The sequence below is a fragment of the Purpureocillium takamizusanense genome, chromosome 7 (genome assembly GCF_022605165.1).
Source record: "Purpureocillium takamizusanense chromosome 7, complete sequence".
Classification (NCBI taxonomy): domain Eukaryota; kingdom Fungi; phylum Ascomycota; class Sordariomycetes; order Hypocreales; family Ophiocordycipitaceae; genus Purpureocillium; species Purpureocillium takamizusanense.
This window is the reverse complement of record NC_063074.1, coordinates 1,094,330-1,108,497: the sequence shown is the minus strand read 5'-3', so window position 1 is coordinate 1,108,497 and position 14,168 is coordinate 1,094,330. Positions and strand designations below refer to the sequence as shown.

General features: G+C 60.7%; 5 protein-coding genes across 6 annotated transcripts; 3 read left to right on the top strand and 2 right to left on the bottom strand.

The window, feature by feature from the left end:
- Window positions 1-52: 52 nt before the first annotated feature.
- Window positions 53-3,726, top strand: JDV02_007637 (uncharacterized protein). Of its 2 annotated transcripts, XM_047989147.1 has the most exons (5): window positions 53-770; window positions 1,038-1,222; window positions 1,280-1,355; window positions 1,403-1,767; window positions 1,832-3,726. In XM_047989147.1, the coding sequence occupies exons 1-5, from the start codon at window positions 726-728 to the stop codon at window positions 3,309-3,311; spliced, it is 2,151 nt and encodes a 716-aa protein (XP_047845146.1). In that variant the 5' UTR covers window positions 53-725; the 3' UTR covers window positions 3,312-3,726. The 2 variants fall into 2 exon arrangements, with proteins under 2 accessions (XP_047845146.1, XP_047845147.1); XM_047989148.1 differs by having other exon boundaries at window positions 53-1,222.
- Window positions 3,727-4,329: 603 nt separating this feature from the next.
- Window positions 4,330-4,852, bottom strand: JDV02_007636 (uncharacterized protein; the record flags this gene model as incomplete). Its single annotated transcript, XM_047989146.1, has 1 exon — window positions 4,330-4,852. One exon carries the CDS (start codon window positions 4,850-4,852, stop codon window positions 4,349-4,351), a length of 504 nt encoding a protein of 167 aa, XP_047845145.1. The 3' UTR covers window positions 4,330-4,348.
- A 3,119-nt stretch (window positions 4,853-7,971) lies between these two features.
- JDV02_007635 (uncharacterized protein) lies at window positions 7,972-9,868 on the top strand. The gene is made up of 2 exons (XM_047989145.1): window positions 7,972-9,069; window positions 9,126-9,868. Exons 1-2 carry the CDS (start codon window positions 8,436-8,438, stop codon window positions 9,284-9,286), a joined length of 795 nt encoding a protein of 264 aa, XP_047845144.1. The 5' UTR covers window positions 7,972-8,435; the 3' UTR covers window positions 9,287-9,868.
- On the bottom strand, window positions 9,676-10,750 carry JDV02_007634 (uncharacterized protein). The gene is made up of 2 exons (XM_047989144.1): window positions 10,478-10,750; window positions 9,676-10,395 (listed from the first exon to the last, which is right to left on the bottom strand). Exons 1-2 carry the CDS (start codon window positions 10,478-10,480, stop codon window positions 9,940-9,942), a joined length of 459 nt encoding a protein of 152 aa, XP_047845143.1. The 5' UTR covers window positions 10,481-10,750; the 3' UTR covers window positions 9,676-9,939.
- Window positions 10,751-11,104: 354 nt separating this feature from the next.
- JDV02_007633 (uncharacterized protein) lies at window positions 11,105-13,502 on the top strand. The gene has a single exon (XM_047989143.1). The coding sequence runs from the start codon at window positions 11,259-11,261 to the stop codon at window positions 13,284-13,286; it is 2,028 nt and encodes a 675-aa protein (XP_047845142.1). The 5' UTR covers window positions 11,105-11,258; the 3' UTR covers window positions 13,287-13,502.
- Window positions 13,503-14,168: the final 666 nt, after the last annotated feature.

The following is a 14,168-nucleotide window of genomic DNA, read 5'->3' as shown; positions in this document are numbered from 1 at the left end:
TACGTACTGTAGCGCGCCGTGCTTCCCGAATATTCAACTTCCCCCTTTCCATTCCACGACAAAGAGCGCTCAGTCCCGACACGACAAGCGGCCGACGAGGCTGTAGATGAGACTGCGATACGACCAGACAACTCCATATTCCCACGAGGAAGCGCCGAGGCAACGGCACCGAGCCGGACCGAGAGTGCCTCCCAGGCAGTGGCGCAACGACTATATACCCTGCCGACAGTTGCCTGACCTACTTCAACCGGTACGGTAGCCAGGGCGTACTGAGTACGCCAGTAGCGCTCGTAATTGAGCGGGAAACGCCTGTCGAACTCGAAACGGCGACACATGTGACACGAGCGCACCATCGGGACACCCCCGCCCTCTGCAGAAGCGCCCATCCCCCGCCTCGGAGCTGAAGCAGGACGGGGCAAAAAAACAAAGGGACAAAGAACGTTTTTGACCAGGCGTGCGTCGTGGTTCCTCATTGGGCTGCCAGCCAGGATAGCACACGCATACCGCACCCACGCTGCAAAGCCCCAGACTCGCCTCGCCTCGACTCGAACATCCGATAAGGGTGGCAGCGAGAGTGAGGGGTAGAACGGCCGGAGTGGACATCTAGGTTGCTGGCCAGTGCCGATTCTACCAGCCCAGCGTCGCCTGACGAGCCATCGGATCTGTTGGCAGCCCTGTCGAGCGGGATACCACAGACGTCGACCTCCACCACCAGGACTACCACCATGTCGGCCAAGGATGGGGGAGGTGACTCCAAGCTCTTTGCGAGGGTAAGCCACTTTTGTTTTCTGCCCTGTACTTGTTCTTTTGCGCCCTGGCATCCCCCGTCTCTGTCGCCATCTTCGTCTCTCTTCTTCTACACACAGCCCAGGCTTCGTGCCGCTCCTCGCAACGTGCGCCCTTGGGTTGCCCTTCGCCTGATCCCCTAACATGCCAATTCAACAACGTTTGCGGCTTCGCCATCGGATCGCAACATGATAGGCGCTTTTCCCGTGTACGCGCCAGCACTGGCGTTCGATAAGCTAAGGACTCGACAGGGCAAAGTAGCGGAGCTGCGGATCGAGCTCAACAGTGGCGGCAAGAAGGACAAGAACTACTCGGCCAAGAAGGTCGCCCTTAAGCGCATCGTCGCCAACATGACCATGAGCAACAACGACATGGTGGCGCTGTTCCCCGACATCATCGCCTGCATGCACCTCCCGAGCCTGGAGATTAAAAAGATGTGAGACGCTTTGCGCGAATGACAGGTTGACGGCATGGCTGACACCGCGCTGCATAGGTGCTTCTTGTACTTGGTCAACTACGCGCGCGTACGCCCAGAGATCGCCGTCCAGGCGATACCGATTCTGGAGAATGTGGGTGACGGACCGCCCGCGTTGAAAGCTCTCGCTGACGTACGCAGGATATGGAGGATCACAACCCTTTGGTGCGGGCGCTTGCGCTGCGGACCATGTCGTACATCCACGTCAAGGAGTTCGTCGAGGCTACGGTGCCCATCGTCAAGCACATGCTAAGAGACAACGACCCGTACGTGCGCAAAACCGCCGCCTTCTGCGTCGCCAAGCTGTACGACCACGACCGGCAAATGGTGGAGCGATCCGACCTAATCGACCGCCTCAACTCGTTGTTGAGGGACGACAATCCGACCGTCGTGGCCAGCGCGCTCGCCGGTTTGATGGACATTTGGGAGCGTAGCGACTCGATCAAGCTCACGATTGACTATAGCAATGCGTCCAAGATGGTGGCTATCCTTCCGGACTGCTCGGAGTAAGTAAGCCCAGAGACTGATCAGGTGTGGCTCGATGTGATGAGCTAACAGAGCTGCATACAGATGGGGCCAGACCTACATCCTCGAAGCGCTCATGTCGTACGTGCCACAAGAAACGGGAGAAGCTGCACTGTTGGCGGAGCGCATCGCCCCGCGGCTGTCGCACTCCAACTCAGCCGTCGTCCTCACGTGCATCCGAGTGATCCTCTACCTCATGAACTACATCGCCGACCAAAAGCAGGTATCGGCGCTGTGCAAGAAGCTGTCGCCGCCGCTGGTGACGCTGCTCGCCAAGGGTCCCGAGGTGCAGTATCTAGCACTGAGGAACGCGCTGCTCATCTTGCAGCGCCGGCCGGAAGTCCTCAAGAACGACATCCGTGTCTTCTTTTGCAAATATAACGACCCCATCTATGTCAAGGTGACCAAGCTGGAGCTCATCTTTATGCTCGCCAATGAGAACAACATTGACGAGGTTTTGACTGAGTTGAGGGAATACGCCACCGAAATCGATGTTCATTTCGTGCGCAAGGCAGTTCGCGCCATCGGGAAGCTGGCCGTTAAGATTGAGCCGGCGGCGAGACGGTGCATCGACTTGCTGCTGGAGCTCGTCTCGACAAAGATCACGTACATTGTGCAGGAGGCCACCGTCGTCATCCGCAACATCTTTCGCAAGTACCCGAACCAGTACGAATCCATCATCGGCACGCTCTGCGAGCACCTGGATTCGTTGGACGAGCCCGAGGCGAAGGCGGCCATGGTGTGGGTCATCGGGCAGTACGCAGATCGCATCGAGAACAGCGACGTGCTGCTGGAGGAGTTCCTGTACTCGTTTGCCGAAGAGCCGGTGGAGGTGCAGCTGGCGCTCCTGACGGCAACGGTCAAGCTCTTCATCCAGAGGCCGACCAAGGCGCAGGAACTGGTGCCAAAGGTGCTCAAATGGGCGACAGAGGAGACGGACAACCCGGACCTGCGCGACAGAGCCTACATGTACTGGCGGCTACTTTCGACGGACATGAACGCGGCCAAGCAGATTGTCATGGGCGAGAAGCCGCCCATCACGGCTGAGGCGGAGCGACTGGAGGCGCCGACGCTTGAGGAGATGTGTCTCAACGTCGGCACCCTCGCGACCGTCTACCTCAAGCCGGTGCAATCTGTGTTCCGCTCGGCACGGCCCCGCAAGCTGCAGGACTCGCCCGCGCTGCAGAAGCAGAATCTCCTGGTGGACAGGGACAACCAGAAGAGCATCAGCATGTTTGGACGTGGCGGCCAGCCTACCGACATCGACTTGCGGAGCCGGGAGGCGGCCTCGGCCACCGCCTCCTCCAACGGCAACTTGTCACAGGCGGTGAGCGACGCCGACGCCTACTTCTCGAGCATTGGGACGCAGCAGATGGCGGCCATGCGGATAGACCCAGGCGACGACATGTTTGGCGGCGGCGGCGGCAACGTGACGACGGGCTACGTGGTGAGCGCCCACGCACCGCAGGCAGTGATTCAGCCGGCACAGGGCGGGGGCAGCAACGGCGACTTGCTGGCGCTGTGAAGAGGGCGGGCACTGCTGCCGCACGTCTGAACAATGTCCCTGGTGGCCGTGCAGAGAGGGAGGGGGGCCTTTGCATGTGTGCTGATACCTCGCGGTGGACCTGGTTGCTCACTGGTCAGGGGCCTTACACTTAGGACTGGGATTGTACATAGCCACAACAATTTGTGACGAGGACGGGACGACGATGCGTGGAAGCATTTCGATGACAGGGATGGCAAACACACCGATGTTTGAACCGCTTTTTAAAGCCATGTAGGATGCAAGCACGAATCACAGACAAAAGCGACCCTAGTCCCGTGGAGGCAATTCGTGCATCATCATCAGTCAGATGGAGAGCTTGGCGAGAGCTGTCACTGTGGAACAGGCATGTTTCATCGCAGCATATTCCCACCTTGGTGCATCCATCACAGCAAAGACGGCGACAAAAGGGCGATCAATCAAGCCCCCCACCTGCGCGCGCTTTGGGGTGCTCGGGAGGTTCGACTGCAGACGGGAGGCACGTCCGACACCCAGCCCCCCCCCCTGGGCCGGCAGCTCTCGCCGAGATCTAGGACGGTTTTGCCACTGCCGACTCCCGGCATTGTCCACCCACCTTAGTACCTAACTTAGTACCACCACATATTAGTATCCGTCTCGTAATACTTGTCCCCCTACGGGGTTCCTCGACATTATGGTGCCTCGGTCCGACGTTGCCGGTTTGCTTGCTCTTGTCTGGATCCTGCATATGGCTTGGTAAAATAGCGCCGCGAGTCACTTTTAGTGTGTACGAATCTCCAAGCCTAGCCAGGTCTCGAGAATGACGGCACAGTTGCCGTTGCTGGCAGGGATTTCGGCGGCGACGTTGTCGTCGTTGTCGTCGTCAGGTTCGTACGCAGGCGGATGCCGGATCGCAGCACGTGGGTATCGTACGAAGCTTTTTGGAGCGGGTCGAATGGAATAAAGGTTTGTTTGTTATACTATTACTATTACCGTATTGTTGTTGTTCATGTTGTTGTTTCCTGTTCTTGATTGTACAGTACCCATCATCGTCAACATTACTACATATGCACATGCACGGGCATGCCCGGTCGAAACCTGCCAAACGCGCTGCCGTCGTCATCTTTGCCGCAGACATCCACGCAAGACCTGGTGACGTAGTCGAGCCTGAGGGCGCCCTTGCCCCAAGACTTGTCCCAGACGACGCCGCAGCGGCCCCCGCAGCCGCGGTCCTTGCCCTCGTTGCTCACGCGCCTGAGCCTGTCCATCAGGCGCTTGACCTCGCGGCCCGTGCGCGCCTCGCCCTTGGCCACGCCCCGGAAGAAGAGGCAGAAGCCGTTGGGCCCCGAAGAGTACTGCCGGCAGACGATGTGCTTGCCGTCCGGGTAGACCTCGTTGTCCGGGAGCCGCTGCACGAGGTCGTGCACGTAGTCGACGGCCCCGGCCGCCGCGGGCACCGTCGCGCAGTTGATGCTGACCTTGCAGTCCGCGTCGAGGTCGCCCGCCGCGGAAGGTGCGATGAGCGCGGCGAGGAGAGTGGCTATGATACGGAGGAGGAGACGCATCTGCGGGGGGCGGGTGCCGGTACAATTCTACGCATTAGCGGGCTGGATGGAGCTGGAGGGGGGGAAAGATCAATGGCCAAAAAAAAAAAGAAGCCAAAAAAGGAGAAACCCCATTTCGAGGTTGTCGATGTTTCTTACCTTGTCAGGTGCAAGTAACCGGGTGTGAAGTTGACTAATAAACGTCCTTGCCCGTCGAGATACGTACGGTATGCAATATCCCTGCCTCGTGAGGACTCAACGCGTTGGTCAGATACTTTTTCTGGCATCCTCCAAATGGCAAGGACGTCTATACACAGTATATAAGGAGACCATGACGCTTGGATTCGAGTGAGCTATCTGGGGGAGATCTCGGAATACACAAGACGTCTATAAATGTTAAAACGTGGAAAGCATTGACGAAGCGACCACCTCCCTCGAGGCGCGCGACCCGACCTTGTTTCTACTAACAGTGGTAGTATAATAGAAAGGCCTTGTGCACATGTCGTCCCCCGTCCATGGTGAGAGCCACGTGCTTGACGTTGCCCAACGCCGCAGAGGCGGCGGTGGTCCTTGCTGTCGCCCTGGGCTCTCTGAGCCTCTGTTGCTCCGTCGGTGGCCGTCGGGCGGCCCCGTTGTGGCCCCCGTATGACGCTGGTGATAGATCCGTGAAATTGGTACTACTACGTTACTTGGCAGTTTGTATACGCGGGCCTTTGACGGAAATGAGCATGCTGGGTAGACATTTTGTGACGCAAAGTCACAAGACAAGTCACTGTTGTGATTCGCCTGACTTATACGCTACATCGTAGGTAGGTATGCCATGTACTTCGTACGAAGTAAGTCACAACATGGATGCTGCCGGACCACCGCCAATAAAGGTGAGCCGGGCGCTGACAGCTTTCATTCAGTTCAGACTCAGAGCATGGATGGCCCCACCGCGTTCCATTTATGGGTCCCTGAAACCTCCCATCTGGCAACATGACGCCAGCTGGAAGCCCCAAAGGGTTCGATTCGACACAAGAGTCGGCAGGCAAGGGCCCACCCTAGGTGCTCGCGGAGGCTGCAAGGTTTGTGCTTGGTGATGGGGGGTCTTAGTTGATGCTTCGATGAGCCACGGCAGTCGTCGCAGCGCGTACTCCGTAACTGGCTCCTTGAGTCCTTGATGTGGGCGTGCAACGCAGGCTGAGGTTCCGCCTCTCCGCATGGAGCCCACTTTGCCTCAGCTCCCCCAAGCCACGGCGGACCGCAGTGGAGTTGCGGCTGGAGGCTTGACGGGCGGTTGGGCCGCTAAGTTACGTGTTGTACGAATTGCATAATGTACGGAGTCCGGACTGCATGCCGCTGATGGAGGAAGGAAACAGCCCAAGCTGTGGCACATACTAATCTATGGCGCTTGATTGTGCGTACGGTGCTGTACTTCGTAGTAGTCGGGTGCTGGTAGATTCTCAGTTCGGCGCATCGTAGGACGTCCTCGTCGGCGGCGAACTTGGTCAGGCGCCACGCTGGGCTGTGCAAGGTTCAGCATCATAGACACAAGAGCACACACGCCGAAACCGCCGGGGCCAAGAGCGGTACATGTTGTGTTAGCACGTTGGTACTAACTTACTACTACCTCCTCAGCTATGGCGATGCGATAGGTAAAACGGGGGGCTCCTCATGAGTGGCTGTACGAAGTACTGCAGGGAGGGTCCCGCGTTCTCGCCACGCCGCCCCAAGTAAAGAGGCTAAACTGCTGTGCCTTGCCTGCACGAGCACTATCTGCTGCCGCCACGACCACCACCACGTAGTACTAACCACTACTGCTGCCCCCTTGGGAGCTGCACATTCTCGTCCGCTTGGCGCGAGGTTATTAGCTCGGAGTGCGCTATTCCGGGCGACCGGAGGGAGAGTGGGCGAAGCGCGTGGCTGGAAAAGGTAGGTCGTTGGGGGGCATGTTGAAGTCTCGCAATGCAAGTCGGTCCGTCAGCCTCCTGCTGCTTGCCAGACAGGTCAGGTCCGGTCGAGTTGAGGGGGAGTGGAGGGGACAGTGAGAGACGTACCTAGCGTGATGGCCCCCGGGGTGGCACGGGCGAGAAAAGAGACCAATATGAGAGAGACAGAGGCGCAGAGAGAGAGAGAAAGAGATGGGGTCGAGGTTGAAAGCGATGCCGGCGCGACGAAGCAGGGCAGTCTTTACTCAGGATGCGAGTACAGTCTATGTCTACTACTAAGTAGATGTAGGTACGAAAAAGGTACCTGGCAAGGTATGTTGTCTCGTGTAGCAGGCCGTACGAAACCCACGTCGACCTCAAGAAAAGCACAAAGTACTTCGCATCCTGTATCGCATTGGATCTGTGAGAAGGTGCCACCGGGTCGTGCGGTGGCAGTTGAGGAAGGCGAGGCCTATGTCACCACTTGGTCTGGTGCCTTCCATTTACAAGAAGCAACCCTGCAAGTACTCAAGTACATTAGTACCCTGACGGCTGCTCGACAAGAGGCGAGAGTGCACATGGACATGGTCAGCGGCACGACGGGCTCTGAGCATTTCGTCAGGTCCGCCCACCCCTACAGAGCACTCACTAGAGTCCAACGGCATCGTTAGACTCTTCTCCCTGATCAAGGCCCGCCACGCCTCGGCGCCCCAGGCCAATCATCTCCAGCATCGCCAAGCCGGAGCCCGCACAGCGCCCGCCGTTGGGCGTGGCACAGGCGAGAGTGCGGCGGGGGCAGACGACGCGCTCCGTCACAGACACCCAACGACTGCAGTGCGTCCAGCCTCCCCCTTCTGTCTTTCTTCAGCGGCCGCCCGTCTGCACACAAGAACGCAGCAGTGCACCGCCCCAGACGTGCCATCGTACAGTAGCACAGTATCGAACAGTACAGCACAGCACAGCACAGCACAGCGACGCACGGCGAGTCAGCATCCTGTTGGGCCAAGAGTGAGTCCTGCAGCCACGGTTCCTTGGCCAGCGCCGCGTCTGGCATTTGTACTTCGTAGCCTCTACGAAGTATGGACAGCCGCATCATCTGTCCCGTCGCAACCTCATCAAACCGTTCTTTTCCATACACACGGCTCTGAGTGCGTTCAACGGCGCCGTCACAATCTCGTCAGCAGACAGGCCAGGCCCGGCGAGGCATCGACGCTCCCCCTCCTCCGTCCCGCCTGGCGCGCCCGCCATAGTAGTAGTAGCGTGCTCGCTCTCTCGATTTAGCACTTGGCGTCCACCCCCCCGGCAAGCCTCGCCTCTCGCCTCTCTGGCTCGCTCGAGCCCGCAGCCGGCCATCCGTCCTCCCCCACTCCCGTGTGGCCCGGAACTGGGGCTGGCCGCGCTCCTCGTTGCAGAAGCACGCTTGCTAGTCGCAGGCCGATCCTCGACTCGCCGCCCAGCTAAACGTCGACGCCGCGACTCTTCTCCGACCACATCCGACACCCTTTGGCCCTATCCCATCGTCGGTCATCGTCATCGAGCGAGCCGTGGTACCGATTCGTTTCCCGCCGCTGTGCATGAATTGAGACGGGCTGCCCAACTCCTGTCGCCGTCTCCTTTGTCTCATCCATCCATCCGCCCGCCGCTCGCTGTTGGTGCGAAGCCGCCAACCTGCGCCCCCTGTGCGCATCCCAGAGATGGAATCGTCCATGAGCGGAGGCAACTCCACCTCCGCCAACGACGCCCGCCTCGAGCAACCCAGCGACGCTGTTCCGATGGAAACCATTGACCAGCCTTCGGTGCCCGAAAAGGACGCGCTCAGGGCCGCCCATGACCCTGCCGCCGCTCAGCACGCCGCCCCGGCCTCAACAGACTCCCGCGGCGCCCCCGCCGACGCCGACCGGCCGCCGGCAAACGCGGAGCCCGACACCCACGCAACACCAGCAAAGGGCAAGGACAGGGACGACGATGCGCCCACGCCGCCATCCAAGGAGCGGAGCGACTCCATGGCCATCGGCCCTGCCCAGGATGACATCAGGGCCGTGAGCCACGGCGCTAGCGACAATCCCGTCTGCAACATCACTCTACTGCTCACGTCGGGGAGCCGCCACCCGTACAAGCTGGATGCCAAGTACCTGACGAGACGCAACGTCGTCATACCCGAAGAGACCGAGAGCGGCCACCCCGATCCCTTCAGCATCAGCGTCTACACCCTCAAGGAGCTCATCTTGAGGGAGTGGCGCGGCGACTGGGAGGCGAAGCCTGCGAGCCCCAGCAGCATACGTCTTATCCACTTCGGCAAGCTGCTGGACGATAAGGAGCAATTGAAGAGTACGTGCACGCATGTTGCGTCCACGCCCCGCTGCGTCCGGCTGACCAAATTGCAGAATATCAGTTTAGCACCGAGGCTCCGAATGTTGTCCACATGAGCATTCGCCCAGCGGATCTGGACGAGGAGGAGCCAAAGTCTGGGAGCAAGCATCTGCCCTCGGGCGGCGGAGACGGCCAGCACTCTCGAGGTGGCAGCAACTGCTGCGTCATATTATGAAGAAGGCGCAGAGGTTCTGGCTCGCAGAAATGTGAATGGCTCGATGTGTTACGACAACCAAGGATGGCTCTTCGTTGCCTGGCGCGGCCATGGCCGCCGGACACATATATGGCGCAGCGAAGGCGAACGAGGAATGGCCATGCCCCGGACTGCGTGCCCACATGCGTGCGCAGTCGCGTCCGGGTTTCGCACATAGGGGATTGAAGCATTACGCCCCATCCCCATTTCGGCACGACACACTCATTACACCATCGTGCTTTGTTGAATTTTCTTGGTCTACTGTTACACGGGCTGTAGCGTATGGCGGGACATTTTTACCGCAACAGAAGGATGGGAATCGGAGTCTATATGGGCGTCTCATCTTGTACAAATGTATTTTGCTCATTGCTATTTGGCAATGCCTCCGGGGCGCGGTCGGCGGATGAGCAGCGCACGCCGAGGGACTGAAACATGTCCATAGCAGGATAGAATTGCAGGTGATGTTTGCTGCTGGCCGCGTGCATTCGGCAGAAGAAATGTTGCGGGAGGCCCCGCATCTATGGTGGCCTTGCTGCGTCTTGATTTATTGTACATGTACTGAGCAATATTCATCCTCTTTCCCTCGAAACAGAGCCGCACCTCTCGGATCTCTCGGATCTACATGCCGTCATCCTCTACTGAATCTTGAGTTTCTTCTCCATCTCGTCGTGGACGCCCACCACACCCCTCGTCTCCTCGCCAGTGAAGATGTCCTCCCAGGAGATCATGTCGTCCCTGCCGTGCAGAATGTCCTCGTGGACGCTAGGCAGGCCGCCGCCGAGGGCGATGGGCCGCCACTCGCCCTCGCGGACCATCTTGAGCTCCATGCCGCGGCGGACGGGCTCGGCGATGCCAAAGGTGCGGCGGAGGGACTCCATGCGCAAGGCCTCCTGCGTGGCCTCCCAGCCCTTGAGGCGGGCCTCGAGCGGATGGGCCGAGGCGGGTTTCCCGGCGGCGGCGTCGTGCGGGCTGGGGCCGACGCCGTGGCGGAAGGTGTCGTGGACGCCCGGGGCGGAGGGCGCGGACGAGGTGTGCGACGCGGTGTGCGAGAAGGAGGAGGCGTGGGCGCTGGAGGGGACGATGCGCATGGACTGGGAGGAGGGAGGAAGGAAGGAATCCTGTTAGACGGTCAAGGTTCCGGGGAGGGGGGAACAGACGGACGGAGGGGCTTACCATTTTGACGGTTTGTTTGACGCGGTGAGGCGAGCGTGAGGAGGAGGAGGAGGAGTTATGGAATCGAGGATGCGGTCGTGGGCCCGGGGGCGAAGACGGCGCCTTGGTGTGCGCGCAGGATGGGAAGAGCGATGCGTTGCGCGGGAGGACGGGCGTCGACGTGCGTGCGTGTGGGCGAGCGTGGATGCGATGGTGTTGTGCTGTTGCGTTGCGGCTGGAGATTGTGATGATGGTGGAACGGGAATAATGGGCGATGATGATGATGAAGCTCGGGAGCTGCCTTCGTGGCTCAGGTCCCCCAGGCTGCGAGTAGCCTCGCGGTCAGCGCTGGAGCGGCCCACCTCAATGCTGGGTAGAACCTACCAAAGCCTCTCGGCTGAGCTGCGGCTCGAGCTGGGGCGGGTCCCAGGTGGTGGGTAGGTCGGATGTACTGTTTCGCTGCAGTTTGCTGGCCAGGGTACTTGGTGCGCTTTCAACTGCTGGTTGCCCGTTGTCGGCAAGGTACGTACCGTTGTCGTCCTGACCCTGGCCTGGCACGCCGTCCACAGTGAACCGCGATGAGGCGTGAATGAGGAGGGCATGCCGACCCCGGATGGCAGCTTATCCCCGATTACGGCCGCGTCGCTCGTCCAGCATACGATTGTAGAAGCTCCTTGACTCACGCCCCTCCCCCCCGGCGGGCATCTCTGATCATCTTCATAAGATTGATCCTCCGACCCAATTCATCTTCTCCCCAGACATGACCAGCTCGTGAATCCCGAGTCGATTTGGCTGGCTGGCGATGGCGTCGTCGTCCCTCAAGGCTCGCCCGCCGCCCATCATCCGCATCGCCAACGGCACCTTCTACCGGCGACACCCCAACTCGCACCAGCCAGGGCCGCACCCGCGCCATCCGAACCCGCCGCTCTTCCATGGCCTGTCGTTCGAGCTGCCCTCGTCGGCGCCGGCGGCGCACAACTGGTGCGTCGTCGGCCCTTCGCTCTCGGGCAAGACGACTCTGCTGCAGGCCCTCCGCGGCCGCCTGATCTGCGACCCGCCCACGGCGCGCTCGTTCCCGTACCTCTCGCAGGACGGCGTGCCGCCGCGGCTGCGAAACCCGCAGACGGCCGTGCGCTACGTCGGCTTCGACGCGGAGCAGGGCTCCGGCTCGCTGGCCCCCGGCGTGACGGCCTCGGCGTACCTGTCGGCGCGGTACGAGTCCCGTCGCGAGATCACCGACTTTTCGCTCCGGGACTTCTTGCTGGGCAACACGGAGCTGAACCCGCTCAAGGCGCCGCCGGGCGGGGAGCAGGATGACGGGTCCATCTCGACGGAGCTGCTGGACCGCGTCGTCAGGGACCTGAAGCTCGGCCACCTGCTGGATTTGCCCGTCACGTTCCTCAGCAACGGCCAGGGCCGACGAGCCCGCATCGCGCGTGCGTTGCTCATGAGGCCAGAGGTCCTGCTGCTGGACGAGCCGTTCATGGGCCTCGATCCCCCAACCGTGTCAGGCCTGAGCCCGCTACTGCAGTCGCTGGCCGAAAAGGCAAGCCCGCGGTTGGTGCTGAGCGCCCGGCCGCAGGATCCGCTGCCCGAATGGATCACGCACCTCATCTTCCTGCGGACGGACTGCCAGATCGGGTCCATGGGGCCAAAGGAAGTCGTGCTCGATGGCCTGAAAAAGTACGTGCGCGGCGTCAGCAAGGGCGGCCTGGTCGAGGACGAGAAGCTGCCCGTCCACGCTTTGCAGGATATTGGCCGTGTCTTGTCGTCGTCGGACGCGTCGTCTACGTCTGGCGCGACGGCTACGCAGGCCACCTCGCAAGTGCTCGGCTCTACGAACGCGGACGCCGAGCCGCTGGTGGAAATGGACGGCTGTCAGGTCCGCTACGGCGAGAAGATTGCACTGGGGAACTGGTCACAGCAGACCCCGCGGGGCAACAAGGACGGCCTGATATGGACCGTCCGGCGAGGCGAGCGATGGGGCGCCTTTGGCCCAAACGGCTCGGGCAAGACGACCATCGTCTCGCTGCTGGGCTCGGACCACCCGCAGACGTACTCGATGCCCATCAAGCTCTTTGGGCGCAGCCGCCTGCCCGAGCCGGGGTCGGGCCAGCGGCTGCCGCTCACCTTCTGGGACATCCAGTCGCGCATCGGCCACTCGAGCCCCGAGGTGCACCAGCACATGCCGCGGGGCCACACGATCCGGCAGGTGGTGGAGAACGCGTGGTCGGCGACGTTTGGCACGCCACCCAAGCTGGACGGCGCGGCTAGACAGAGGGTGGACGCGGCGCTGCGCTGGTTCGCGCCGGAGCTGCGGCCCAACAACGCGGCGACGGCGACGGCGACGGCGAACGAAAACGGGCATGGCGGCTGGGATGGGGGGCGCGACGACGTCTCGTGGGCGGACGAGTACGTGTTTGGGGAGATTTCCTTTTCGGCGCAGCGGGTGGCGCTCTTCATCCGGGCCACGATCAAGGGCGCCGACGTGGTGGTGCTGGACGAGGCGTTTAGCGGCATGGACGACGCGGTGCGGGACAAGTGCACGCGCTTCCTCGAAGAGGGGGCGCGCGACGAGGATAACAAGAACCGAGGCAGAGACGGAGAGCCCGCGGCGGCGGCGGCGAGGGCGTTGCTGCCCGGGCTGACGGACCGGCAGGCGCTGATTTGCATCGCGCACGTCAAGGAGGAGGTGCCCGACTGCGTGCGCGAGTGGATGTGTCTGCCCGAGGCCAACACGGGCAGGCCGGCGCGGTTCGGGCGGCTGGACGGCCCGCTGAGGGAGGACGAGGAGCGGTGGCATGCCATCTGGGGGTTCAAGGCGAACTAGAAGACTAACGTAGTAGTTGGATGGATGAGCGGGCGGACGAGCGGGCGGACGAGCGGGCGTGCCCGCGCATGAGAAATGGTGAAGGTTGGCTTCATGACGATGTATTCACCATATAAATTGTACATACATACTTAGCTAGATAGGTACAGCACCGCCGGACTCTACATGGCGACAATGAGGAGTTGATGCTGGACACTTGTTGTGGTTGCTGTTGGGCACAAAGCAGCACGTGCTTTATTCATTGCGCAAGTAATACCACGTTACGTACAGTATACATACTAACCTAGGCAGGTACTTACTTCCCCTTCCCTACTCGTCGAACAAAGGAGGGACCAAAGGAGTGGCGGAGGGTGTCAATGGCCAACAATAGACCGTGCTGCTGGTGCTGCTACTGAGACAAACATGCAGCTTCGATGCGGGCGTATCGCCCATGTTGCTGCGTAAAAGTAAGGTAGTACGCAAGGTAACAAACAGTACCTGCGTAATACCTAAACGGCACGCATCGACTGTCTCACCCCTTGTCTCTCGCTCTCTGTGCGATGGCTTCTCCGAGACTGATTGATGTACCTTACCTACACTTCGTACGGAGGACGTGAGGACTTTCAAGCTGCAATTCGTCCCATCTCGGTGGCCTGGCCGGGGGGGCGAGTGCCTGCGCGACAGCCGGGGCACAGGTGCAGATAGATCCATGTACTAGTTAGCGGCGCTCCAGTGAGCTGCGGTAAGGTCGGTACTTGTAGCGTCACACCCACTGTACACCAAGCGCGGCGTTAGCTCCCTCCCTACCTACCTAGTACCTTACCTTATTAGTAGGTGCCTAGTTGTGCAGTAACGCACTGTGTCTCTTGCATCACGACATTTGCCAACCCCTCCTCATTCTCA

Excerpts from the sequence above, each read along its gene's own strand:
- JDV02_007637 (XM_047989148.1), top strand. The coding sequence starts at position 975 with ATGATAGGCGCTTTTCCCGTGTACGCGCCAGCACTGGCGTTCGATAAG. Across the intron at positions 1,223-1,279 it reads AGCCTGGAGATTAAAAAGAT|GTGCTTCTTGTACTTGGTCA; the intron begins GTGAGACGCTTT and ends CGCGCTGCATAG. Across the intron at positions 1,356-1,402 it reads CGATACCGATTCTGGAGAAT|GATATGGAGGATCACAACCC; the intron begins GTGGGTGACGGA and ends TGACGTACGCAG.
- JDV02_007635 (XM_047989145.1), top strand. The coding sequence starts at position 8,436 with ATGGAATCGTCCATGAGCGGAGGCAACTCCACCTCCGCCAACGACGCC. Across the intron at positions 9,070-9,125 it reads CGATAAGGAGCAATTGAAGA|AATATCAGTTTAGCACCGAG; the intron begins GTACGTGCACGC and ends ACCAAATTGCAG.
- JDV02_007633 (XM_047989143.1), top strand. The coding sequence starts at position 11,259 with ATGGCGTCGTCGTCCCTCAAGGCTCGCCCGCCGCCCATCATCCGCATC.